Here is a 27,427-nt window from a genome sequence, read left to right as displayed (position 1 = left end):
CCCTGTCGTAATTCACTTACAGGCCTACAGGGGCCTGTATAATGTCATATTAGTCTAGTTCTATGGTAGTTAACTCTTTTCAATGACTATTACAGTATTCTACTGGTGGAATGGTCTGCATTAGGTCTATATCATTAGGCCTCTGGAATACCTTTTAAATATCTTTTTCTATGGTTGTTGAGATAAGTGCAGCAAAGAGTGCTTACAGTTTACAGAGAAAGAGTCATTGCCCTTCGATGACAAACGTACAACTGGTTATTGAGAAGGAATGTCTTCCTGAGTCTGTGCCACACAAGGAGCTGGTGGGCCAAAATGGATAAACATTTCCAGACAGAATGATCATATGCACTCAGACTTTGACTTCCCGTCTATTTGAAATGGGGTGTTGGGAGTGCCTGCATGCAGCATTGTCAGCAGATATACAATCCATACATACATACCGCCCAGTATTCAAAAATGACTTTAAAATATTTTTTAAAAGGTCAATAAGTTATTTTTCAGTGATGTGTCAACGCCACAGTGTCAAACATGGTGCAACAGGGCCGCTGCTAAGGTTTTGGAGGCCCTAAGCATACCTTGTCAGGAGACCCCCTCATGATTAAATAATAATAATAATCACAACTACTAACTAATAAATATATGTTTTGTAATGTAATTCAATGTTTTTTTCCATGAAAGTTTTCCATGAGGGGGCGCTGTGGCGCAGCGTGCTAAGCCTCCACATTTGGGCTTGTATGCCCAAGGGGACCCCGGTTCGAGTCCGGCCGGGGTCATTTCCCGATCCCACCCCGTCTCTCTGTCCCACTCGCTTCCTGTCACCATCTCAGACTGTCCTATCAAATAAAGGCATAAAAGCCCCTAAAAATATATTTTAAAAAAAAGTTTTCAATGAATCTCAATTTAAGAAGCCCCAATGTTGGGGGCAAAGTGGTTAGTGCCCCAAGTACTGGTTGGTGCCCTGAGCACTCTGCATACACTTATGTCTAGCAGCGGCTCTGGTGCACTATGACACTGTACTTATATTTTCTACTATAGTATCAATCCACAAAGCATGTGTTGACTTTTACAAATAAACAAAGGTAAAAAAACAAAAAGAAACCACAAGTATTCGCTCACCAACTTCTCATAAACTAGGAGCAACAGTGGCCACAGCCCAGAGCATTGTAATGTCAGTTTTTTTGGGCATTAGGGCATGGAAAGACCAGCTGTAGGTGGAACATTTGATATCCCTGATCACAGACAGATCACAGCTTGGCTTTTCAGTTAAACCTTTGAGCGAGGCGAGGCGGCTTTGTCTCCCTCCCAGCCAGCCAGTGGAGTAAGAGGAGGCGTGTGTGATGCAATGGACTTGTGCCATTTGGTGGCTGATTCTTATCTGATGCCAGGGCTGGACTGGGACAAAAAATCAGGCCCGGGCATTTTCAGCCAAGACTGGTCCATCAGACATTGAGAGAGACAATAAACCCACCACAACACTTTTAGTCATCTATTACGAGCTATTTTGACAACAACAGCCAAAACGAATATTTAAATATGACTCCGAGAGGTCAGCTGTAGCGGCATGAGGACTGATTTCACTATATTCAGGGGAGGACCAGGCCAAAATCATCAACAGGCCACCGGGCAGATGCCCTGTATGCCTAATGGCCAATCCAGCCATGTCTGATGCTAATCTTCAACTGCCTCCTCTGTTTGCCTGCATGTCACACACGACTTGGCAGTTCAGCAATGGGGGCTTCAACTTCAACCAAGTGGTTGGGCTGTTTGAGATTTGCCCAGCCAAGCAACTTTCTCCTGTCTCCACACAAAAACCACACACAGGTGTGCCAAAGGCATGCGAGTCATACAAGGACTTTTCTAAGATAGTGGAACTGCCACATCTACACACTGCTTTAAGAAACTGCTTTGATGTACTGTACTATCTCTGTATTGCGTACATTCTTTTTTCCTTATTTTTTTTAAATAACAGAAAGGACAGGCAAGGAAAGCGTTCTTCACCATGTATCAATCTTACTCATTTTTGGAATGTGACTCGAAAAGATTGGCATGGCCCCATAGTGAAACCCATCACACAAACCAATCATGTTCAGTTTCACATTATTTGGCAGTGGTCATGATATGCAAGTTATTTTGACTGTCATAAGGTAATACAGCCCATAATGAATGTTTTAAACAAACCTACTTTTGGATGATATGCTGGCTGACTGGATTTAAAGTTCAGACTAACTCTGAGTCTGTATCCATCAACTGTCCCAATGCAACTGTAGTAAATCTGTAGAAATGAAAAGCATACCATGATTACAAATTAATGAGCACCTTCATTCACACTCATTTTTCATTTTTCTTTACGGATTGTGTAATTGACAATTGGCTAATAATAAAATGAAAGGTGTGACACAACAGAGGGACACAAAAGGTAATATCTATTTGACATCTATTTGAATAGAGCAATTAGCAAAAAAGGCAATAGATGGAGTAATGACTATATGAAAAGAGAGGATAGGTGCAGGTAGGCTCTTCTGATAATCTTTGAAAGTTTCCCCATGCCCCCTAGCGTTAAGAGTGATGTCATGCAAGATCTGTAATTGACTTGAGTGTGGTATGTATCCAAACATACCACCTAAAAGTTCTAGAACCATTAGCCATGCATTAAGTTCTACATGCTGTAATCTGTCCAAAATCATGCTTACTATGGATAATCATGTGTCTATTGTGTGTACGTATTATAGGCCTATGTAGCCTAAATATTTCCTGTACCATTCCAAATACCGGTAGGCCTACTAGAGAAAACTAATGTGAAATTCAACTTGAAAGTCATGACACCATGAATCAAACTCCCTCCACCTAAAATAAGGCAGGGGCAATAGGCATCACATTGCCCACAACTACAATAGCCAACCAATTGAAGTACACATACAAATTGTTTCCTTCCACCCCACCAGCAATGCCTGGTTAAAACAATCCATTTGCAATTATATTTATTTCACAGACATACCATTCTGCAGTGAGTCAATCAAAAAGTATCTTTCAAAGCACTAGCAAAAGGTAAGCTTAGTCCCATCTCCTGGATCATTGTTGCATCATTATTTCATCCAAGCAAGCAAAATCTCTAGGCCTATATGACAAGAACAACCCTAATTTCACTGTCAACAAAACACTCAACTTCGACATTTGAATAAAAAAAACTAAATTTCACATTATTTACCACAATATGTGTATTGTATCCCCCCCTCCCAACTCCATCAGCATAGGGTGCGGCCCTTTTACACAGAACTCCGCTCTACCTGCTTTGCTGCTCAGTGAGAGAGACAGAACTAAACGCAAAAGGAGTGAAAGAGTTAAGAGTTAAGGAGTTAAGAGAATTTTAACACTAAAAGTTGTAAAAATGGAAGTTGACAGTGAATTACTAACTCAAAATAGGTTCAGCTGTCCAATCTGTTGGAATCTACTAGAAAATCCAGTGACTATTCACTGTATGGATTGTATCACACACCACTGGGATGAAGAGGACACAAAGGGAATGTACAGATGTCCAGAGTGCCGACAGGCCTTCACTCCAAGGCCAGTTCTAGGCAGAAACACAATGCTGGCTGAACTGATGGAGAAGTTGAAGCCTCTGGGACTTCCATCTGCTCTTCCTGCCCAATGTTATACTGGACCTGGAGATGTGGAGTGAGATGCCTGCACTGGGAGAAAGCGGAAGGCTGTGAAGTCCTGTCTGGTGTGTCTGTCCTCTTACTGTGAAATGCACTTCAGAGCTCACGATGATCTCATCCCAGGCAAGAAACATAAAGTGATTGATGCTGCTGGTAAACTAGAGGATCTGATCTGCTCTCAGCATGAGAAACCTCTGGAGGTCTTCTGTCGTACTGATCAGACATGCATATGCATGCTGTGTAGTGTATATGAACACAAAGGGCTTGACATAATTTCAGCCGCAACAGAGAAGATGGGGAAACAGGTGAGACATTGTCTAAATTTAATCCCTGTCAGCAATGGTGAACCTCAGTCAAGTACTTTTTGAAACACCCCAAGATACTGTAAATTATGAATATATGTCAGTGTAACTCATGGCAGCTAGCAGGATTTAGCGTAGAACATAAGTAAACTTCACTTCCAATACCTCATACTGATATGCAACTGACTTAACTGTAACACTGACCTTAAGCTCACTTAGTAGTGCTTCTGCCTCCCGTGCAGAATGATCTTGGTTATACCAAATTCTTGTCAAAAAGTCAAAAAATCTTGACATTTAATGAACAATGTCGTAAACATCCATCCATGCAGTCTACTCAAATAACAGAAACAATAACTTACAGCATATTATATGTGATTTATATTTTTCAGACAGAGTGGGAAGAGGCTTGGATTAAATCTCATGAGATCATCAAAGAAAAAGAGAATGACCTGCACGACCTAAAAAAGGCTGTAAAAACTCTTCAGTCCTCTGCAGTGTTGGGCAAGCTACTTGTAAAATGTAGTGAGCTAAGCTATCAGCTACTCAACCATAAAATAAGCTTCACTACACTAAAGCTACCACCATCAGAAATGTAGTGAGCTAAGCTTCAAAAATGTGGAAATGTAGTTCACTACACCAGAAGCTACATTTTCCCGACATATTGTCAGCTTGATTTAAAATAACAGATAGGCCTACCTTCATTAAACAAAACTTTATTGATCTCATTACACTTAATTGATATTTATTATACATTCAGTGTGTTTTAAATATCATTATAGGACACAGGCCTAGGGCGACCCCAAGTCCAAGGGGGGACATGGATATGTTTTTGAGGGACAGTGTGGGGCACTCCCTGGCGTTTTTTCTTCAAGCAACAAAATGTAGCTTTTGTTGAAGCTACTTGAGATAAAAGATAGCTTAACTACAGGGAAGTTACTCGATACATAAAGTAGTGACGCTACGACCAAGCTACTGGGGAATGTAGTTAAACTAGTAGCTTGTAGCTTGTAGCGAAGCTACTGCCCATCACTGGCCCTCTGCTAATTCAGCAGTGGAGAACAGTGAGAGGATCTTCACTGAGATGATCCATTGTATTGAAAAAAGAAGTTCTGAGATTACAAAGCTGATCCGTATGCAGGAAAGGGCCGATGTGAGTCGAGCTGAAGAACTCATGAAGACACTAGAACAGGAGATCGCTGAGTGGAAGAGGGCCATTTTTGAGCAGGAGCAGTTCTCACAAAATTAAAATAACATTGGATTTATCAAACGTCTCCAGTCCCTGTGCACCTCCACAACGAATCATCTACATTCTCAGTGTACACAGATGTGCTTTTTGAGAGTGTGAGTGACATGCTCACTGGGCTGAAAGAGAAACTCCAAGATCAGCTGCACCAGGGGCTGCAGGATGTGACTAAAACTGGTGGGGATATTACCATTTTTAGACCTTCAGCGCCTATGACCAGAGAAGATTTCCTAAAATATTCCTGTCAGCTGACTTTGGACGTCAACACTGCCAATGTTCACCTTCAACTGTCTGAAGATAACAGAGCTGTAGAAAGGGTTACAATGAGTCAGTTATATATTGAACATCAAGACAGATTTAGTGAGGAAGAACAGGTGATGTGTTCGAAGGCTTTATCTACCAGGTCCTAATGGGAGGTTGAGTGGTCTGGAGATGTGTTTATAGCTGTTTCATACAAGGGGCTGAAGAGGAAAGGGTGGAATAATGATGTTTTTCTTGGGCACAATACAAATTCTTGGTCAATATATTGCCATTCATCCGGGTTCAGTTTCATTCATAATAATAAACAAACAGATCTTCCTCATACTCAGACCTGCTCTAGAATGGGAGTGTATGTGGATCACAGGGAAGGAGCTCTGTGCTTCTACACTGTCTCTGACATAATGAATCTTCTGCACAAAGTAGAGACCACAATCACTGAGCCGCTATATCCTGCCTTTGGCTACATCATGGCAGCAAGATCAATTTGTGTCAGTGAGAACAAATATCAGTTTTGTGTGGACCTCTTCAGTCATACTTTTTGTTACATATGCCATTTTTGCTCATGTAAACAAGGCTGTGTTCTAACAATTACTGTAATCAGTACTTTGGTAAGCTGATTTTGTCCTACTGATTTTTTTTGACAGAAGGCAATATTATCACACTTAACTTGAATACACAGAGTAAAGGAGTACATCCTTCTTCAGAGTAAAGGATTACATCCTTCAGGAGCTTCAAGTCACAGCTTCAATATTATCTAAAAAACAGTCAAAACTGTAACCACTAACATATGGTAATTCCAATGTGTTATGGTCAATGTTTATATAATATAATATATATTATTTTTATATTTTGTTTGGGTAGGTGCGGGTGGGTGTGTGGGTGGTGGTGCAGGGGACATGGCATATGAGTGATTGTTTGTTTTTATGTGTATTTTCTTTTGTTTTTGATTGCTTTACTATATTATTTTATTGTATTTTTATTGTATTTTAATGTGAGGGACTACAGATGCAAATTAGCCTAAGGCTAACTCTGGTATAGTGCATGAAATGGAAACATTTATGTTTTAATTGTACATGGTCCCAATAAACTGAATTTAACTGAATTCATGTGCAATTTATATATATGCTGTGCTTTTTGCACTTCCTTGACATGTTTCATATTACAGACCCTATTTCCTGGTCAGGCCTTCCAGTCTGTACAAGGTTATCACTCAGTCCTATTGTGGTTTCTACAATGAGTTGTTGTCAGTAGGCCATACTTTACAGTTCATCTTCATGTCATACTGAAAGCATTGTATGTAAAGTAAAACAAATGATATGACTGGCATACATCAGCATAGTAATAGGATGTGTCAATTCAGCTTGATTTTTTGCACAATGTTAAAACAACACACTGTAACATGTGTATGGGATAATAAAGTATACAGTGTTCATTTGTAATCTTATAAAACTTCTACAGCGTGGCATGGCTTCCATCTAACCTGACACTCATCAGATTAATACACTGTAGTTCAGCCACCCTCCACATGCAGAGCTATATGCAATGAACTGGTAAATGCCTGGTTATGATGTAGGCCTATGTATACAGCATATTGCCAGTGGTGTGCATGGCTAATTATCTGAAATCACAGGTCAGTCTACCTAATACAGGATTTTCCTAATGGTAAGGCATGATGACAAGTGCACTGGCAGGCACTGAATCGTTGGTTTTTGCCTGATAATGAGGGAAAGAGATATCAGAGTAAAGCTCAGGAATAATTCTGAAGAGGATCAGAAATGCTTATTTCACTGCATGATACTCTAACTCTTTTTCCAGTGTGACTGAAACAGATTGTTTCATGGTGAAAACCATGGTATCTCACTTGTTTTTTTTTTTTATATACCTGTAGGCTGGCTATCTGTATCCATCAAATGTCCACATGCAACAGCTGTATATCTGTTGAAGAGAATAGCTGAATATAGCCTAATGTCAATGGGTTAATGCATTTATTTCACAATCATTTTGTATTTTTCTTTACATGGATTGCGTTGTCTGTAATTGACAAAGTAATCCAATGAAAGGTACATAGCCTACAACTCACAATAGAGGGACCCAACAGGTAATATGTTAAACTCAATCTGAATAGATACATTTGCACTAATAAAGTCACAATGGGTGGACTGGATGTTTTGAACCAAACGAAAGCAACATGAAGAGAGAGAGATGGGGGCTTGGACTCTTATTGTTTGAAAGTTTTTCACGCCCCCTAGTGTTAAGAGTGATGTTACAACATCTCGACTGTTCCTTATAGGCACCAAAGTAACAACTAAACCTTAGAGCGCTAGCACATGGGCCAGAGCCATGCATTAGGTTCTACTTGCAGAATAATATAAAACATTGGCAAATTTGGCACGTGGAAAACCTTCTCCTGCCTCGACAAAAACAATTCGCCAAATCTGCAGGTAGGCCTACACAGGTAAGATAAGCAGCGTATTGTGTCCACCTGTTGAAGACTTCAGCTGCATCCTAAATAAATTGTGCTGTAGCAGTACACATGGTTCATTTTTAAGCTAACCCTTTTGTTTTGGAACTAAGCTTACTCGCAGAAAAGGTCAAATAGCGCGTGTAACGTACATGTCTTGGAGACCCTATTCCTTTGGCCTACATCGCAGCTACGGAGTGACTGATGCGCAGCCTGTCTGAAACTCGGCGCAGACTAGAGTTGGGCCTCTTTACGCATGATTAAGTAAATGTTACACGTGGGTAGCCTAACATGAGTGCAGGTGATATTCCACATATCAACTACATAGGAAATACCACAATGGAAATAGGCCTACCACTGCACGCTACCTAAATGTATCACACCACGCACCAGCAAGACAGTAGGCCTATTGCAGAGTAATTACCTTCTAACAGTACAATATGGAATCATATCAAGGATCCCATAGGTAACCTTTCATATGACTGGAAAGGGGGTGTTGTAGGCCTACTTGTACCTGGTCGTATTATTTTTACTCTACAGTGCACCTCATTGTACCTACATTTAAAAACAGGTAATTGTTATGCTAAAAGGTGGCCTATACCGGTGCAATAAAGTATAGGGCAGTAGTTCCTTTTCTCTCTGTGTGTATTAAACATTGGATGCTTGCCAGAAGCGCTAACAGGTATGCCTACACAGTGTGTCATTGATGTTAACTGTTATTCATGGTTGGAAAGGAAAACAGTTTCAGTTTTCAGGTTATTTAGCAAAAGCTAGACATGGAAGCAAGCAAGCAGATAAAATTCACTTTATTAGTATTCTTCCAAAGAAACCTCAAGCTGAAGTGATTTAGTTTTATAAACAGGAAAAAATAAGTGTGATGTTGATGTCATGAAATAGATCTATACTAGTAGGCCATGTGAAGCATGTGCAGTGGGTGGGTCTGTGTGTGCATGTGCGTGCGTGTGAGCGAGCAAGCGTGCGTGTGTGCATGTGCGTGCGTGCGTGCGTGCGTGCGTGTGTGTGTGTGTGTGTGTGTGTGTGTGTGTGTCAACTGTGTGTGTGTGTCAACTGTGTGTGAGTAGGAAGGCAGGCAGCTGGTGGGGTTTTTCTGTGCCCCTGGGGGTGTGGGGGGTGCGGGGTACACAGAGGTGTGGCTCTGGATATATCTGTCCTGCAGAGTCACGCTGTGCCGTTACCGTTACCATGCACCCCCTCATGCTGTTCTGGCTGTGGGAACATCAGCCATGATGACTCATAAAGCTGCCACAAAAGCCTGCCCCGAGATAGGGATAAGTGTTGTTATAATTATCATCTTTCAGTATGTAGCCCCTTAATGCACACCATACCTCCAGTGGCACACTGTAATAGTCATTGAAAAGTTAACTACACTACTAGTACTACACAGTAGTGCTACACTACTAGTACTACACAACTATGACATAACATAGGATGCACGATACACATTTTTTTACTTCCAATCCGATCCGATCCCAAAATCTAAATTTGGATATCTGCTGATACCGATACGACTCCGATCCTATACCAAAACCACATATGCATGGATGTCAACTTGAGGTAGGCCCAGGTAGACTAATTGGTCAGAAAAGGAAATCAGAAGAAAAGGAAACCAATTAATAAGTAAAAAGTAACGCGTGAAAAAGTAACAATCCCATCCTGAAAACTAATTTGCAAGCGTTATGATTTCAAATTAACATTACACCTGGCTCAATGTCAGTGTCAGGAAAGTTCCGATACTTTGGGAAAATTCCGATCCGATTCGATCTCTGAATTATGTTGATATCTGAAACCGATACCGATACACCAATACCGATATCCCATCCCTAATAACACAGGGCCTTTAGTAATGCTCTGCGACTTGGTCATTGGCATTCTGGGAACAGTACATTTATAACACCTTGTCTTAACAGGTTATCTTATATTATTTTGTATTATAGTGTAATTATAAATTGTATACAAATGACATACATACCTGTACGTATTGTATACAAACCATGTGATCATAACAATTAACATCTGTTGTTAATTATTGTCTATGTTGTCAATGAAAAGCCTATATGAAAGATGATTACCAAATCCTGCTGTCACAGTCAGTGAACGGAAATGAAAACGAAAATATTGCAAGTGCAGTGATTGTGTCTTGTGTCCAGGGCAGTGATAAAAGAGGACTTTGGACGGTGCATAATGCCGTGTCTCAGGCGAGTGAGAGTGAGAGAGAGAGAGAGGCACAATCGCCAGTCTGAAACAGAGAGGAGATGTGGAGCTGCAGACACTGATAAGGTAAATCTGAATGCCAACTGATTCCTTTGATTTCTCCAAAAGGTTATTTTCCCCCCCATAATATTCTTTATAGTACAACAGTGTAGCAGTTACATAACTGTAGATAGCATTTAAATATATATATATATACATATACAGGCATACGTTTTTGGCGTAGCCTATACAATGAAGTAAGACTTTTGAACTGCGCACAATATTGTGTACCATATGCAAGTGAATGTAATTGCATATGTCTTGAAGTTACTGCACTTGCATGCATGTGCAATTGTTAGCGACTATAATCCTTAGTACTCCTTAAAATGTCTCTTTGCACTGTTTTGGAAAATGTCACGGTCCACATGACATGCGTAAACATTAACACAAGTCATGTGAGTGACAAGCTGCCTAGGTGTTGCAGTGGGCACACCTTACCTCTCACTTACTATACTGCAAACAAAGCAAATTGGCAATATGTGATTATATAACATGGTGTTATTTAAAAGTGGGTGACAAATAGGGTAAACATTATCAGTAGTTTGTTATATCTTGGGATCTTTTGTTTAATTGTTTTATTCAACTTTAATTCTATCAAGATCTAGATCTGGATTTAGAAGTGATGAGTCACATAGAGTGTGTAATTGGTATTTGTTGGAAAGTTTTTTTTTTCTTTCCAAGCCTTACGTTAGCAGAGTTTAGTTCAATACTGGAGTGCTGTCTCGAGAATGTCACCACGTATCAGTATGTCATGAATATCAGCTTTCCAGGAAAGATATCATACCTGTAGCATGTTTGAATTCCATAAAAGCCTTTTAAATATTTTCTGTTTTGGTCCATCCTACCTTCAGAATACATTGTCCTGAAATTTGCTTCAATCCATGTCCAAATGTTTGGTGATTGATCACGGCATTTAATGAGATGGTGTGGCTCATTGTATGCTTCCTTTAATTGATCGAACTTGAGAGAATTTGTTATTGAAAGTCTATTCACACTAGGAATGTTCCACTCATATTGCACTTGCTTTCGTTGTCTGGGCCCTTGTCCAGCCAACTGCTGCATTCTATTGAATGGGCATATAGTTAAGGCACTCTAGAATATTTGCAAATCCACCTGTTTTAGTATTATTATACAAATGTCATTCTTAGGAAGGTCCGTTTCATTCACTGTACTGGAACCAATAAAACAAAATATGTTATAGTTTCGGCACAGTCATAACTGTATGTCAAAAGTTAGGAATCACACTATATACAAAGTGGACCTGCCTACAGTATATGAAGCTGAGCCACTGTATATCATGCAGGTAAATCTCACCAGACTTTTAAGTGGACTCAAGTATGTTGACAAATCACAAACTAATAACTGTCCCTTACTTCTCATCATTGACCGACATTTTTATTTCATAAACACATTTTCAAATTTCAGTATTGCACATTTTTCCCTCAACAGTGACAGACATCATGAGCAGCACTTTAAGGAGAACCCAGTCCCTGAAGAATGTCTCAGAAAGCCAGCGGTCATGGGCATCGCCAGCGACACCCCTGTGGCATACGAAAAAGTCTGTCTCCCAGCTCGTTCAACAGTGAGTGTCTGACAATCATACGTAAATAGCCAAATGCCAAGGGCCTTCAACAACAAACCCTTACCTGACAGTGGATGTTCATATTGAGACTCTTTTTGTTTTGTCTCAACAGATATCAAAGCTGTGCTGAACTGAGAACTGTAGGCATAGAGGAAAATGGACCAAAGGTTGGATTCCTAGTTGTTGGATTTGTCAATAGAAACCTACTGACCGCTAAAACTATATAATCTGTAAAAAACTGTACTTATAAACACAATACCCTATCTGACTGCAGGATAACTGCATTTGCTGTTTTTTTCACACAGTCTTCATCAATGTAAACCCATACACACTACTAACCTTAAAAGAAACCTTTGTATAACCTCCTACCTTATTGTGACATGTCTGAAGTTCATGCACTGATCCTCCATTCTCTGCCACAGCGCCAACTCATCAGAGACGAGGCCCACACCACCAAGGCAGCTACTCCTCCGGCTACCCCGAAGCAGCTCCAGGGTCACCTGTGGGACGAGCCGGCGGGCTTCCGAGGCTGGACCACCCTGAGCCGCAGCCGCTCCATGGAAAGCCTGCCCCAGCGGGCGCCGCCTCCGGTGGGCACCAATGCTCTGCGGGCGCTGTTCGAGTCCAAGAATGCCCTTCAACAGGATTTCTCCAGCAGCCCACGGCTAAACAGCAATGCTGCCAGCGCTCCCAGCACTCCTGTGAAGCGTACCCCTGTGACCCCGACTGCTACCCCGGCCAGAGAGCCGGCGTCCGCGCCGCTGGGTGAACCTAAACGCCCGAGCGGTGAAGTCACGCCAGCAAAGCGGGAGACGACGCGCCAGGTGTGTGTCATGCTCTATATCTGTCGCTCAATAAGCCTGGTTGGCTTGCAGTGGGGCAGTGTTTCCCAACCAGGGGTACGTGTACCACTAGGGATACGCGAGCACACTGCAGGGGGTACTTGGAAAAATGTTATTTTTATATCAAATGAATGGGGCAGTCACATAAGGAAGGAGAAAGCGATATAGAACATGAAGTAGGGGGTACTCATGGCTCAACTAAGAGGTTTAGGGGGTACCTGAGACAAAAAAGGTTGGGAAACACTGCAGTGGGTCACACTCTTGACAGCCAAAATGATTAGCCTCGTATTAAAAGAAAAGTTCCGCTAATTAAGTACACAGAGCCTAGTGAGACCGATTTAACAGCTGGCTTTGGGGACCGTTAAGCACCTCAGTGGACAATTACGTACAGTGTAAAAACCGGCCCGTCAGTCATTCACATATTCAGGAGGTCATCAGGCCAAAAGCATTCCCTTTCTTATTTGGTTGTTTGGTGTAAGGTGTGTACTCCAATTGACACAATGTTAAGAAAATTAAATGAAGCGAGAGAATGAGATTTATTTGTTCCTTATTGTTATTCGACCAGAGGGTGAACGCTGCTGAATCAGCAAGGCCGGAGAGGAGGAAGACCGTCGCCGGCGTCCCAGGATCTCTCGTCAAGGAAGCAGCCAGTCCAAGGGGTAAGTCATAACAGCCATAAAGCAGAGGGCTCAGCAGAGAGAGACCCATGTGATAAGAGGTCACCCATATGACTAAGTCATCAGACAAACAGGCCGATAAACAGATTTTTTTGCACCACACCCATGAAGGGAAGAAGACACATCAAAAGGCCGGCTGGTTGCTTGCGACCGGTTGCGGTGGTCTCCAGCGCAGAAACGAGGCCCATTCACAGTCAAACAATGCAACACATCCAGGGTCATGTGGACTGTGGTGCCGACATAAGTGAGGCTGTGCCCATGTTAAAAATATGCCGCAGTTAATCCAAACACGACGCAGGGAGCGCAGGCATGCCATCACCCGCAGAAAAACCCCTCTCAGGCAAACAGAAGCTCCGGTTTCACTGCCAAGGGCGGGAGGCCGCGGAGCAACCGAGACGGCAGGATGTGGATGTGTAGACACACAAGTATGCCAGTCGTACGCATACTACAGGCATGAGGTGGCCTATGAGGTTACACCTGTGTCAGGGACCCCTCACTGCACTACCACCGCCAAGTCCTGAGTCCACCAGAGGTGACATACTGTGGCTGTCTCTATGTCACCCAGACACCTGACACTGTCTGAGAGAGGGGTTAGTTAGTCACAAAGGTTTTTCGAACAGGGAGAGGCTCGGCAGAAGATTCCAAAGGGCTCTGGGTACACACATGCTATCACACTTCTCACGTTATTTATTGTGTCCAGGGGCAGGCAGGAGGATTGAAAAATAAATCGTGACCGCAAAGGTTGTTTATAACTCTGATGTACTGTATTGCATTACAAGTCCTGACATCATAAAGGACACTCAATGTTTTTTTAAACCTCATCATCATTTCAGAATTTTGCATTCCTTATGTATTCTGTTAGTTACTGAAAGGTGAACAAAACATATAGCACAAGGATTTCACCGCTTGACCATTGACATTGACAACGCTTGACCATTGACTGTTAGGCATTGGAATACTGAAGCATTCATTCTTTTTTTTTCATCCATGTATTCATTTATTCATTGCTGGAACACTTTGTTATACACAACACAGAGAAGCACAAAAAACCTATCCATTAATAGTTACATGGCAATTATCCAACGATATATTAATGTAACAGTATTGTGTATTATTTTAAAGTCACAGTATGAGACAAATAAAAAAATGAAAAAACATGATGATGATGATGATGATGATTATTATGAATAACATTATTATTATTTATAATAAAATAATAATAATAACAACAATAATAATAATAATAATAATAATAATAATAATAATAATAATAAGTAATTAAGTAGAGAACATTTTGCATCTGAAAGTATTATTTTACCACATTCAATGTGATCTTGTCCTTTCATGGATCATCTGATTGTTTTTATTACTCTGAGCGTCATTAGCTATCCCAGTACAGCATGTGTGCCATGAGCTATATCCGCCCTCTCTTATTGCAAAACATGATTGTTCATAATTATAAATAGACAGCTTTGCTGGCTGTATCACCAGGCCAAAGAGTGGCAGGGGTCCACTGAACAGTCTAGTCTTAATGACATTAATTCTCAGCAGTACTGAAACAGCAGTACTGTCATGACATCATAAGGAGAGGGAAGGGGGGGGGGTACTAAGTGTAGATGATGACGCTGGCATAGTGACACAGAGAAATCTGGGGAGCCCCTGCACCCCTCAATCACTTCCAGTACCACTGATTGACTCAACGGTGTGGAGTACTGGCAGCGTACCCCCCCCCTCCAAAAATAGAAGGCTGGCTTCATTGCGAGGGTAGCAGCCAGCCCCTGATAAAAATCAGCTGTCACCGAAGCCAGAGGGCCAGAGACAAGCAGAGTGACAGAGAGAGCAGAGCTCAGAGCTCACCAGGCAAACACGACACACGGCATTTGATCCAGAAGGGGGGATCCCGCTACGGCAGAGGCAAACACACACACATACACTGACGCGCTGACAGAGAGAGGCTGATCCGCACAGCATAGAGACTATAACCAACATCCCTGGAGCTCCAGAAGATAGATCCATTGAAGTAGCTTCATAACCACAGTGGAACCTGTCTGGTTCAAACAGGAGCTTCAACTATTTGTGAGTACTTTGAGATTTGGTACTGAAAGTGATATTGAATATTTTTATTTATTTATGATATTTATATGGTGATGCCCAGTTTACTCTTGTTTAGGCATACATGTATTCATTTTTTTTTATCTGGTACTCAGATATTAGCATGACAGAAGTTTATTTCGTTTATCTCAACACCTATATTACTTGATGAGCTCGGGGTGTGAATTTTTCTGTTCAGTGTCAAGTGAGCCGGTCAGTGTTAATGTGAGGATATGGTCAATGTAGTTGTAATGTGAGGATATGGTCAATGTAATTGTATTGTGAGGATATGGTCAATGTAATTGTAATGTGAGGATATGGTCAAGGTAATTGTAAAGTGAGGATATGGTCAATGTAGTTGTAATTGTGTGGGTCTGTCAGGCTTCGCTGCTGCATGGGCCTCCCAGGGCTCTAATTGTGCTCTCATCACTCTGTATGATGGTGCTTTTGGCTGTTTCACACAACATGGACGTCAGGCAAGGCGAGGTCAGGGGTCCCTTCTAACATGGACACAGCTCCCTAGATGCCTTTCGCCGTCTTCAAAACCATTACATTGTACAAAGGCAGGCAAACAATGTGAAATTAGACTTTTATTTCTCCTGAATGTAGGAGTGAAAAGCATTCCCCAGTAAAGCATTCATTTGGTTGCACTGTATAAGGCCAATACTGACCAGGCCACACGATGGCATTCATGGCAGTGAGTCTGTATGAGGTGCACGCTGACAAGTTTATGAATGGACACGGTTTTGTCACATTTTTTCGCACTCATCTTGAACTTCAGAGGAGGTACTATAGAGGAGGGCAGCTGAAGACACTGAGCGCAAATGCCAACTGGATATCACAATCATTTGGACAGCTGTCATCGGCACTAAAGCACTCTCAAAGCAGTGCTCCTAATAGCTCTGCCCCCCTTTTTTAAAGTGGAAAGAATGGGTAGGAGATAGACGCGTCTTGCCATTAGGTGATGCAAAGAATAAGAACTCCCCAGTGCTGTTGGACTGGTGCACAATGTTTCACTGTCAGGATTAGTTTGGCACGGCTAGACAAACCTTTATGGTGAGTGTTGTTTCAGCTTAAAATTGTGTTTACGGAAGCTGTTGTTGCAATGAAGTGAAAAGTCTGTGTGCTTTGATTTGATTTTGAAGTGAAAATGCACAGGACTAAATGAATGGGTGCTGCTTTCTGCCTATAAGTGTAGGCCTATATCGCCTATGACATGAGTTGTCAAATTCTGCTTCATGCAGAATACATCACTTGGTGCATCAAAATTGTGTAAGAATGTACCACAGACGGTAAGGATAAGGATACCAAAATGAGGTGGAATTTGGGGCTTCGCTCTCTTTTAACGCCCCTGTGATAAATGTTGTGGTACCACCATCCACCTGATGACAGTGGGCTGCCAGCGGTCCCGAATGCTGCTACTCTGCCCTGTTATTCTCTCTGCTCATTCAGCTATGCAAACGTTTTAAGCCCGGACTCGTGAGAGGCGCCAGTGTGTGGCCCTGTTCTTTTGTCTGCGAGAGCTTACGGTGTGAAAATGGGGCTTCAAGCTTCAAGCTGACCACCGGTTACTGCTGACAGATCCATGCTGCTGCAGGCTGCTGATCTCTCAAACTGAGGGGTTACACTCCCGAATCACCTTCAAAATATTTATCTACCACTGCCACACAGTGCTGAGCTCTGATAGATTAGGGGAATTCACGCTGCAAAATGTCCTCCACAGTGTCAAAAAAACCATACATTTTTTTGATATTGTTATTAAGTTGTATATTGTTGTACGTTGTATATTTACATAGAGGTACCCGTAGAGGTTTAGGTGGTATGAATGCTATAGAGCATAAGTTGAACGCCAGGGTCAGCTTCCAGAGTTGATAGTAGGGAAGCAGTTATTATGGATGGCTACAGTTTGGATGCATGTCAAGATGCCTACACTCTGTAATTGGTTAACAATGCTCAACGACTTCAAAAGGACTGTCAGTCCAGCTGAGCTAGAAGCTGTTACTGCTGTCTGTCCCTCTGGTCCCTGGCTTCTTCATGTGGGTTGTTTATCTTGACCAAACAAGTCAAGCCAGTCAAGTCAGCTTTTATTGTCACTTTCTTCATATGCATACAAGTCATACAAGGAAGAACAACAAAAAAGGAAAACAACATTGCAAACTTTATTTTAAACCATCTCTAGAAGAGACGTCCATCTGATTGCATTCACAGCGGCTTTATGTGACTGCATTCATGGAGAGAATGAGGACAGTTAGCACCTCATTCATGTGAAACAGACAGCATTGGGGGCCTGACATGCCACTCCATGCTACATATACCCCTGGGGTCAGTCGACAAAAAATGTTCTGTCATTGTATTGTGTAAGTGCGTTGTTTTGTCTGGTTTTTGAAAATAGCGATGGCAGTGGGTGGCATTTCTGAACATCTAGCATAGTTTCCGCATGTACCAAGGTATATCAATAGCTTGCTGTGATAAGACAAACACAAGTGGTGCTCTGCTATATATACGCACTGCTATCAATGAGTCTGTCTACTCAGACACCACAAGGCCATTTCAAACTTATCCCCGGTATATGGGTCACTGCCACTCCAACTGCTATTGCTCCCCAACCCCATTGGTCATCTAGCCAAGATCACACCGATAATCTAGTGTCAGTTGGCTTGTTGGCTTGTTTACAGGCGACAGTGTTGTGTTTTGTTCAAAGGGAGACTAACTGATATGTATTTTCAACGGCCATCGCTGCTTTCCACTAGTCAACTAGTCACATTGAGATCAAGATCACAGTGATAATTCCATGTCAAGTTTGCCTTTGTCAGTTTCCATTTCAAGTACTGTATATCAAGTACTGTCCAGTGTCCTCAGTATTACCTTTTTTGATAACGGGGAAACTAATGTGTATTTTGAAATACTCTTTAACACCATAGTTTGCCTACTGCATAAGATACTACATTACAAAACCAGATGTATAACATAAGCATGTGTTTTGTGATATTTATCGCATCACAGAAAGGAGAAGAACACATTTGGACCTGAGCACCACCTCATCCCCTGCCAAAGCACCAGACAGGACTACCGTTGCGTCATCATTGCTGAGACCCTCCCTGCCATCCATAAAGGACAGATCTGCTCTCTACCTGTCAAAAGCAGCAGCTGCCACAGAATCACCAGGAACTGCCACACAGCAAGTGAGTGCTTGGCATACCAGCCATGCCTGCCATACCACCCAGGCGTTTCTTTCCCAGAGGTCAAGAGCTCTGACTGGCTGCCACCACAGATCACTGGGGGTGGGGTGGGGTGGGGGGGGAAGGGGTGGGGTGGCAGGGGTGACACACAGTGAGGTGGGGTGAAGGCCAGCTGACCAGTGTGACTCATATATCATAGGGAGTGTAGAAATCTACACTCTTTGTGTTTCTCGTTGTGTGGGGGTTGGAGCAGTAAGTAATCTAAGTATATAAGGTGTTTTCTCTTGAAAATGATCACTATACATGTATTATGAGATTATTAAAGCCAGGTTGTGTGACTATGGTATTATGTTTAATTTTTCCAGGGCTATAACACTTGTGTGGTCCAAGAGCACATTGGTACCCCTGGAAAGAAAACTAAACAAAGCAAGGTACAGTCGTATTTGATTGCTGTGATTATTTCCCTCTGACTGCTGTGTAACTAATCCTTTGTATGTCTTGCCTAACTTTGCCCTAAACAACATGTTGCCTAATGCATTCAGATTTTTAGAGTTAAAGAGTTAAAAAGTGAAAGATTTAAAAAGGGATTGAAAATGTCATAATAGGAAAACAAATATCAAAACACAACATCTAATAACTCATCACCATGAATGGCAAAATTTCAGTTATGTTATTTCACAAACAGCTCTCATACTTAATCACAGCTTTTGCCGACTGTAGGCTACAGTAACAGATATCCATTGTACTGAAATACCTCGTTTTGAAAAAAAAAGGTTTTGTTTTAGAAAATTACATGTTGTGATCATTCTTAAAATATTCTGACGATACAGTATATTATCTTTTGAGGTTATGATTTACTATCTTCCGTGTATTGAGTGCTGCATTTTCGTGCTGGAAAGTCGTGCATTTCATATTAACCAGCGTGGAGTTCATCTAACATCTGCATGAGTGAGCCTGGTGTGCTGTGAAATACAATGATCTCCCAGAAAGCAGGTAATGTACCGTTAAAAACCAACACTCACAACTAACCTTGTTTTTAAAGAATATTTGTACTAATATTATAGTTATGTTTGTGCGTTGTTGAAATTAACAACATCCCTTCCCCTTCTGTTTTCTTTCCCATCCAAGATGTCCAACCTAACCAAACAGATAAGAGTAACCGATGCTAACGGAGAAGAGGACCTTCCTCCCCCTCCCCCTCCTCCCCCACCACCTAGACCTTACATGGACGACGCAGGCAACGTTCTGCCCATGCCCCCACCCAAAGAGACATTCTCAATGTTCTACCAGCAGCGACAGAAGAACGAGCTGAAGAGGCTCTTCAAACATATCCATCCCGATGTGAAGATGAACCTGGACGAAGCGATCGACGACGAGTTAGTGCAGGCTATACAGGCTGCGAGCGGTCAGGCTGCTGCTGATGCAAACTACCAGGGGGAGGTCCAGTCCATGCGCTGGATTTTCGAGAACTGGACTCTCGACAACATCGGAGATCCTCACATGACAAAGAAACTGATGGACGAGGAGAATCTCCAGGGAGCCGACGTTAGAGGAACTACAGGAATGTTCGAGCACTGGGACGGTTCTCACGTATCCTCAGCCGTCGATGGACATCCTCTGGTCAAAGGAGACGTGCGCACAGCCGCCTGGCTGTTTGAGACGCAGCCCCTGGATTGTGTTGGCAAGTCCAGCACTGAGGAAGGGGAGCTTGTTGAGGCCGTGTTGAAGGAGCCCATCCCAAAAGGGGACGTTTCAGGCGCCAGGCTCCTGTTTGAGTCCAGGCCTCTGGATGCATTGGGTCGCTGCTGCTCTGTGGAGGACCGCAGCTTCCTTCGCCTGCAGTCAGAATTCGAAGAGCAAAAAGGAGACGTCAAGAAGACAGTGAAGCTGTTTCAGACTGAGCCCAACTGTGCCATAAGGGACAGCAGCGGGAACATCCACAAGATCAAGTCCATTTGCAGGGAAGAGATACAAAGCAGCAACTTCAACACAGCGCGCTGGCTCTTTGAAACTCAACCCCTGGATGTCATTAACAAGGACACGTCTGGCATTCAAATTCTCCGGGGCATATCACTTGAGGAGGGTCAGAAGGGAGGCGTTGACAAGAAAAAGTGGATGTTTGAAACACAGCCATTAGATGCTATCTGTGAGGGCGATGTGGTTGCGCCAACATTTCAGGGCATATCAGCAGACATGGATGGAGTTCTTGACGTTGGAACCAAGCAGAGGCTTTTCGAGACACAGCCTTTATCAGCCATCAAAGGAGATTCATCATCACTGGCATTTGAAGAGAAAGAAACGATTATGGGAGGAGATGTAAAATCTACCCTCTGGCTTTTTGAAACTCAGCCCTCTGGCTCAGCCAAGGACACCTACGAGGTGGGGCGCCTCAAAAAAATCGCACTGAATGCAGATGAGAGGGGAGAGGTGAAAGACAAGAGGCAAACATTCGAGAAACTTAGGACCAGCAAAGCTAAAATTGACAAAGAAAGTAAAGTTGAAGACATAGAGAAAGGGGATGTCAAGTCTTACAAGCATCTCTTTGAAACAATCCCTATTGATCACATATCCCACTCTGAAATTGAAAATGCAGAAAGCGTTGACATCACAAGTGGAAATGTGAAAGGTAACAAGGCATTGTTTGAGTCAACACCCCTGTATGCCATTAAAGACAGTTCTGGAAATTTCCATGAAGTTACAACTGTGAGTAGAGAGGAGATCATCAAGGCGAATGTCCAGAATTACAAATGGATGTTTGAGACAAAACCAATGGATAAGTTTGAGGAGGGAGTGGGACAAGTAGAGATTATAAAGGGAATTACAAGGCAAGAGGATTCAGGAGGTGATGTCAGGATGGCAAAGTGGCTGTTTGAAACTCAACCGCTTGATGGCATTCATTTCAAGTTCAACCAAAAAGAGCAGGACTCATCGGAGCAGGAGGAATGTAAAAAGGGTGATGTCAAGACATGCAAATGGCTGTTTGAGACACAGCCAATGGACATTCTGTATGAGAAAACAGAGAAGAAACAAGAGATCGAAACAATACCTAAAGCCGATGTAAAATCACAAACATGGCTGTTTGAGACACAGCCCCTGGACAATATCAAAGATGGTGAAGCCCAAAGTCTGAAATTATGCAAGACTTTAGAAAGTGAACCGACTAGTGATGTAAATGTAAAAACTGTAAAACACCTTTTCGAGACAGAGACCTTAGACAGAATCTCTAAGAAAACAGAGTCAGAGATAGACATGAGATACGTCAGTGAAGTTAATGTCCAGTCCGGTGATGTCTCAAGAGTCAAGGAAATTTTTGAATCACAGTCTCTTGATGAGATTGGAAGTGAAATCATAAAGGGGAGTGCAGAGGATCAGGAGTCAGCCATTCAGGCAGGATCTGTTAACAAGTTCACCTGGCTCTTTGAGAATCAGCCTATCAGTGCCATAAATGATAAAGACAGTGACACAACAACGTTGAGGACTGTCGATGATGTAGAAAGTGGAGATGTCGGAGGAAAAAAGTTCATATTCGAAACCTTCTCATTGGACAAGATTGAGGACAAAGAACAGCTACTGAGACATCAGTCACTAAATGTGGAAAAACCTGTGAGTAGTGTGGATGTGAAGTCCAGTACTATGCTGTTTGAGTCACAGCCTCTCTATGCCATCAGAGACAAGGAAGGGCAGTTTCACGAGGTCACTACTGTGAAGAAAGAAGAGGTGCTGAGTGGAGATGTTCGAGGAGCGCGATGGATGTTCGAGACCAAACCGCTTGATGCCATTCAAGCTGACAAGGAAATCTACGTAATCCGAGCTGTCACTCAAGAGGATGTCCTCAAGGGGGATGTAAAGTCAGCTCGGTGGAGGTTTGAGACTCAGCCTCTAGATTCTCTTGCAACCAGAGAGGCACCCTTGCCCAAAACTGTTGAGGACATAACCTGCAGTGCCAACAGTGTGCAGCTGAACAAAAAGCTCTTCGAATCTGAAGAAGCAGCTCAGAAGAAGTATGTGAGGATGGTCAGTGTCACAGATGTCCGCCAAGGGGATGTTCGCACCTCTACCTGGCTCTTTGAGTCTCAGCCAATCGACTCACTCAAAGGTGAACCAGAGGAGCAGAGTGATATGCAGACAGTGCACAGAGAAGAAGTCCAAAAAGGAGACGTGAAGCGATGCACCTGGTTGTTTGAATCTCAGCCGCTAGACAAGATTAAAGAGAGTGAAATTCCCAATGGCAACTGCATAGAGCAGCAAGAGGACATCCCAAAGGCAGATGTGAAAAGTACCACCTGGATGTTTGAAACCACTCCGCTAGATAAGATTACAGCGGAAAGTGCAACTGAAACTCTTGGTCGCCTGAGCCAACTTCGCCTCATTTACTCTAGTGGCATCATCATCCAAGCCAACGATGTTAAACACGTTAACATGGCCAAGTATGAGCTTTCACGTGATGAAGGCATCAAAGTTCAAAAGGAAGAAACGGTGGAAGGTAATATCAGAAACATCATGCTGCAACTCCTTTGCAGACCAAACCTGAAACCTAGAGTTACTGTTTTGCAAGAGGACGAAATCGGAAGTGTCCACACCACTGCACTTGAGATTCCACCACATCAACAAGACACCATTAGAGTTGAACAAAAGCAAAAAATGGAAGAGGTCGTTCAGATCATTGAGAGTGTTCTTGTTCAGTACAAGTCAACTCAAGCGGGAATGGTCATGCAGGAATCCCAGGCTGGGCAACCCGAGATGATGGTTTACTCCTTCCGTTGCCACAGCGGTGTAAAAATGGAAAGTGTCGACATCCAAAGGGGAGATGTCAGATCCACAATAGGAAGTCTTTTGGCTACAGCACACAACTCCAGAGTGACAGCATCTTGCAGACTGGAGGAGAATGAAAAAGGAAATGTGGATCTGTACAGAAGCTGCATTGAAAAGGGGGATCTGAAGTACCTCAAGAACCTTCAAGTGGAACTTTTGGAGGATGATGTCGATTCTGCACCAAGAGATCAGATTGAGATCGTCCAAGGAGATGTGAAAGAAGCTAAGAGGCACCTCAAAGAGCAAAAGGACTGCGTGGAGAGAACAGTGGTGGATGTTGTATCGGGGGATGTTAAAGCTGCCAAAAAAGTCTTCTTGAGTAGTCCAACTGGCGTAAATGTTGAGCTCTGTGTGCCAAAGGATGAAATCATCCGTGGAGATGTGAACATTGCCAAACAGCAGCTCGATGAAGCAGCAAGGCAGCAAATGCTAGTGCAGAAGGAGGAGATTGTGGCAGGTGACATCAAGGCAACGCTGGAGTCTTTGGAGCGAGCGAAACAGCAGAGCATGCTTTTGGAGCGAGAGGTCATCACTCCTGGAACCATCTACGATCTGGATCTGTCGGCGCAGGAGTCAGAGGAGGTTGACGACAGACCGGATTACAAGGAGAAAATCGTCTCAGGGGATGTCAAAGCAGCCAAGCAGTCCCTGCAGGAGGCCAAAAGCAGGAGCATGAGAGTAGAGCGTGAGGTTATTGTTCCAGGAAAAATATATGACCTCACCGCATCAGCCTCGCAGCAGGGCACATCAGAGGGGAAGACATCTGCCTCAGCCACAAGTAACCCACGGATAACGACAACATTTCGCAAGGTCAGTGCCTCTGAAATTAATCATGACAAGTGTGAGGCTTTTCATCAGATTGAAGTGGCAAAGATGTCAGATGTAAAGGCTATCAGAGTGGAGACAAATTCAAAAGCTGCCAATGTCTCTTACATGCCTAATGTAATGTCAGAGGGTGAAACCCTAAACCAAGAGGAGGAAAGAGAAGAGGAGGTTATTAAAGGTGATGTGAAGGCTGCCATCCAAGCATTATATAGTGCCGCTTCTGAACAGAGAACTGCAGACAAAGAAGAGATTGTGAGAGGTGACATGCAAGCAGCACTGCAGTCACTTCAGAAGTCTAGTGTTAATGTGTCACAGGGTGACTATAAAGCAGCCATGATTTATAGGAAAGCAGGCCAGTCTTATTCTGAGGGCAGAAAGAAAAAAGAGCCATTGACTGTTTATGAACAGAATGTTATGTCTATGCCTCCATCTGACGCTGAATTGTCTCCTTCGGTTTCAGTAACCTACAAGGAGCATCAGTCCACAGCGGCAATGAACTCATCACCTGTACTTAATTCCTACTCAGAAGACAATTCTAGAGCTTTCATCCCCTCCCCTCCTATTCGTGAAGATCTGAGCCCACCTCCTCTTCCCCCAAAGACCTTTGACCAACCAAAACCAGGCCTTCCACCAAAGCCACAGTGGTCAACTAGGTCTACTCCTGAACCCAATACCAATTGCAACGACACTCATTACATTCCGGCCATCCCTCCCAAAATGAAAATGGGAAAGTCAACCCCTCCTCCTTTACCAAAGAGGACTGTTTGTATCAAGAATGAAGAGTTGAAGGACTCACACTATGTGCATGCAGAGGAACAAATGTTAACCACGACAGTAGAAGACCAAATTACCCATAGCACAAGGCAATGCACTGACAAGCAGGGGCATAAAAAAGCAATTGCATCTATCCCAGATGACACCACACCTGTGTCTCCCACTACAACTCCATCTGTGCCAGAGATGGATAAAAATGTGATCCAGAAGATCAATGCAGCTGAGGAGATCCGCATGTGCATGCAGAGTTACTCCACTGACAGTGAGGTCAAAAATGAAATGAACAGGGGCTTCAAGGTTGCACTTCAGAACTTTGGTGGGAAGAAGAAAGTACAGACGGTTGAGGCCACAAGTACAAAAGAAAGTAAAAAAGACAAAGCTGTCAAGGAAAAAGAATCTGCGTTGAACTCTCATGGATGTTCCTCAAGCCAACAAAGTACCATCCAAAAAAGGAATGTCAGCTCTCCCAGCACCCCCAGCTCTCCACAGCCACCCATAGTCTCCCCTGAGCCTCCAAGGGACGAACAGCCCACTGTGATTCTGAGGGAAAAACGGGGACGAAGGGAAACGGAGGATGAACGCCGCCAGAGGTTATCTGTGCACAGGGATGAAATCATGAGAGGCAATGTGAAAGCAACAATGGAGATATTTGAAAACCTCAGAAAAAGGGAGGAACTAAAGACCATCCTGTGCCAAGTTCAGGAAATGGAAGGAGACACCAGTGAAGTCGATGTTAAGTCTTTACGGACGATTTATGAGAATGTTCCTTCTTGGGTGGTAGGCCAGAGTAAAGTTTCAAGGTCTAACAACTCTATGTTTGTAAAGAATGTTGATACAGACGCAGAATCGTTGAAAGATGAAACAGACAGTGTGTCCTCAGTTGAGGCCGCGTTTGAAGATCTGGAAAAAGCAAGTATGGATATAATATGTTTAAAAGAGCAGACGTTAGTAAAACTTATGGACATAGAAGAGGCAATTAAAAAAGCTTTGTACTCGGTGTCAAACTTAAAATCTGAGGCAGACATCATGGGGTTATCAGGACTCTTTAATGAATCTCTTAAGACGGAGCAGTGCTCTCAGAACTCAAATAATATTAGAAAAATTAGTATTGTCACTACCAAAGCAAAAACTGACAGTAGTAAATTAAATCACGTAAATCAAGAACCTATCAAAGCAGATCGAAGCAAATCAGAGCAGGAGGTTTCGCAAGGAAAAATGAAAGGAGAGAAAGTTCAAAAGGATGTGCCCTTGAAGAAACCAGAGTCTCCCCGCCCAAAGCCGGGCCAAAACCCACCCTCATCTCCCTCGTTCATCTCCATTCACTCAGCAGCAAGAAAATCTGCCGGGCCACCAAAGTCCCCTCCTCCTCCTCCCCCTCCCCCTCCACCAGCAGACAGTAGGTCTCCAAGCTCAAATGGTTACCATAGTCCAAATGGTGATATCGGTCAACCCACTGAGACAAAGGTGGCAAACCATTTTTACAGCCCAAAAAATCCAAAGCGAAAAATTAGCATTCTAGAAGTGCAAACAGTTCCAGAGCCAGAACCTGTAGGGGGGATCATTGGAACAAAGACGGTCAGCGAAATGTATGAGGAGAGAGACTGTTTTGGTAATTCCTTTGTCTCCTCTACTACTTCGACCTTTGTCACCAAACAGTCTGAGACCACTGCCGCTGCTTCCTGCGAGGTTCTGACGAGCCCTAGCAAACAAGTTCACGTTATCGCATCTCCACTGCTGCACAGATCCAATCGCACTTTTGCAGAACGGAAGCAATCCCACTCAAAAGACAGTAGCAAAGTGTTTGTTACATTTGGTCATACCAAAACTGGTAAACACTAAGAGGGTGTTACCTCTTTAGGCAACTAGTCCCCATGTTTATATTGTTACTCCTTCTATGAAACTTTTTTTGTCTTTTGTGAATGATGTCACTTTGAGAACTTACTTTTTAACAGTTTAGATAATGCATTTATAACCCTTTAACTGTCTTTCATATTCACTATACCACTTATCCTTAGAGAAACTATGTACGTTTTTCAAAGTTTTTTTCCAACGTATTTCTTTAAGGTTGATATAGATCATTTTATACAGTAATGTTAATATATTGTACTGTTTGTTTACTCTGCCTGTATGTATGATATATTTTAAGTTTATAAATTAAATAAAAGAAGAAATGTTTCTCAATGTCTCTTGTCATTAACTAAAAAATCAAACTCTGAAGGTATTCATAATGAAACAGGACATAATCTGACTTTGACATACCACACATTATGCAAGTTATCTTTAATTATGTTCTTGTACAATAATTTATATTGATTAAGGTATAACAGGGATCTACATATATTTGTGTAAAACCTATGTAACATTGGCTAGGCCACAGTATGGCAAAGCTTAAATTTGACATGTTAAGACACATTGCATGGTTTATTATTACTGCATTGCTTTTGTTATATT

General features: G+C 42.7%; 2 protein-coding genes and 1 pseudogene across 4 annotated transcripts; all 3 read left to right on the top strand.

The window, feature by feature from the left end:
* Window positions 1–3,745: 3,745 nt before the first annotated feature.
* On the top strand, window positions 3,746–9,171 carry LOC134466048 (stonustoxin subunit beta-like; annotated as a pseudogene).
* A 2,483-nt stretch (window positions 9,172–11,654) lies between these two features.
* Window positions 11,655–18,938, top strand: LOC134466047 (uncharacterized). The gene is made up of 7 exons (XM_063219946.1): window positions 11,655–11,776; window positions 11,889–11,943; window positions 12,199–12,600; window positions 13,184–13,277; window positions 13,574–13,700; window positions 18,390–18,568; window positions 18,931–18,938. Exons 1-7 carry the CDS (start codon window positions 11,655–11,657, stop codon window positions 18,936–18,938), a joined length of 987 nt encoding a protein of 328 aa, XP_063076016.1.
* On the top strand, window positions 18,391–27,426 carry xirp1 (xin actin binding repeat containing 1). Of its 3 annotated transcripts, XM_063219104.1 has the most exons (3): window positions 18,391–18,568; window positions 18,931–18,996; window positions 19,694–27,426. In XM_063219104.1, exon 3 carries the CDS (start codon window positions 19,694–19,696, stop codon window positions 26,813–26,815), a length of 7,122 nt encoding a protein of 2,373 aa, XP_063075174.1. In that variant the 5' UTR covers window positions 18,391–18,568; window positions 18,931–18,996; the 3' UTR covers window positions 26,816–27,426. The 3 variants fall into 3 exon arrangements, with proteins under 3 accessions (XP_063075174.1, XP_063075173.1, XP_063075175.1); XM_063219103.1 differs by lacking the exon at window positions 18,931–18,996 and having other exon boundaries at window positions 18,484–18,568; XM_063219105.1 differs by lacking the exon at window positions 18,391–18,568 and having other exon boundaries at window positions 18,710–24,187; window positions 24,663–24,751.
* Window position 27,427: the final 1 nt, after the last annotated feature.

The sequence above is a fragment of the Engraulis encrasicolus genome, chromosome 16, assembly GCF_034702125.1.
Source record: "Engraulis encrasicolus isolate BLACKSEA-1 chromosome 16, IST_EnEncr_1.0, whole genome shotgun sequence".
Lineage (NCBI taxonomy): Eukaryota > Metazoa > Chordata > Actinopteri > Clupeiformes > Engraulidae > Engraulis > Engraulis encrasicolus.
Note: the sequence above shows the minus strand (reverse complement) of the source record. Positions and strands in the feature narration are given on the sequence as shown.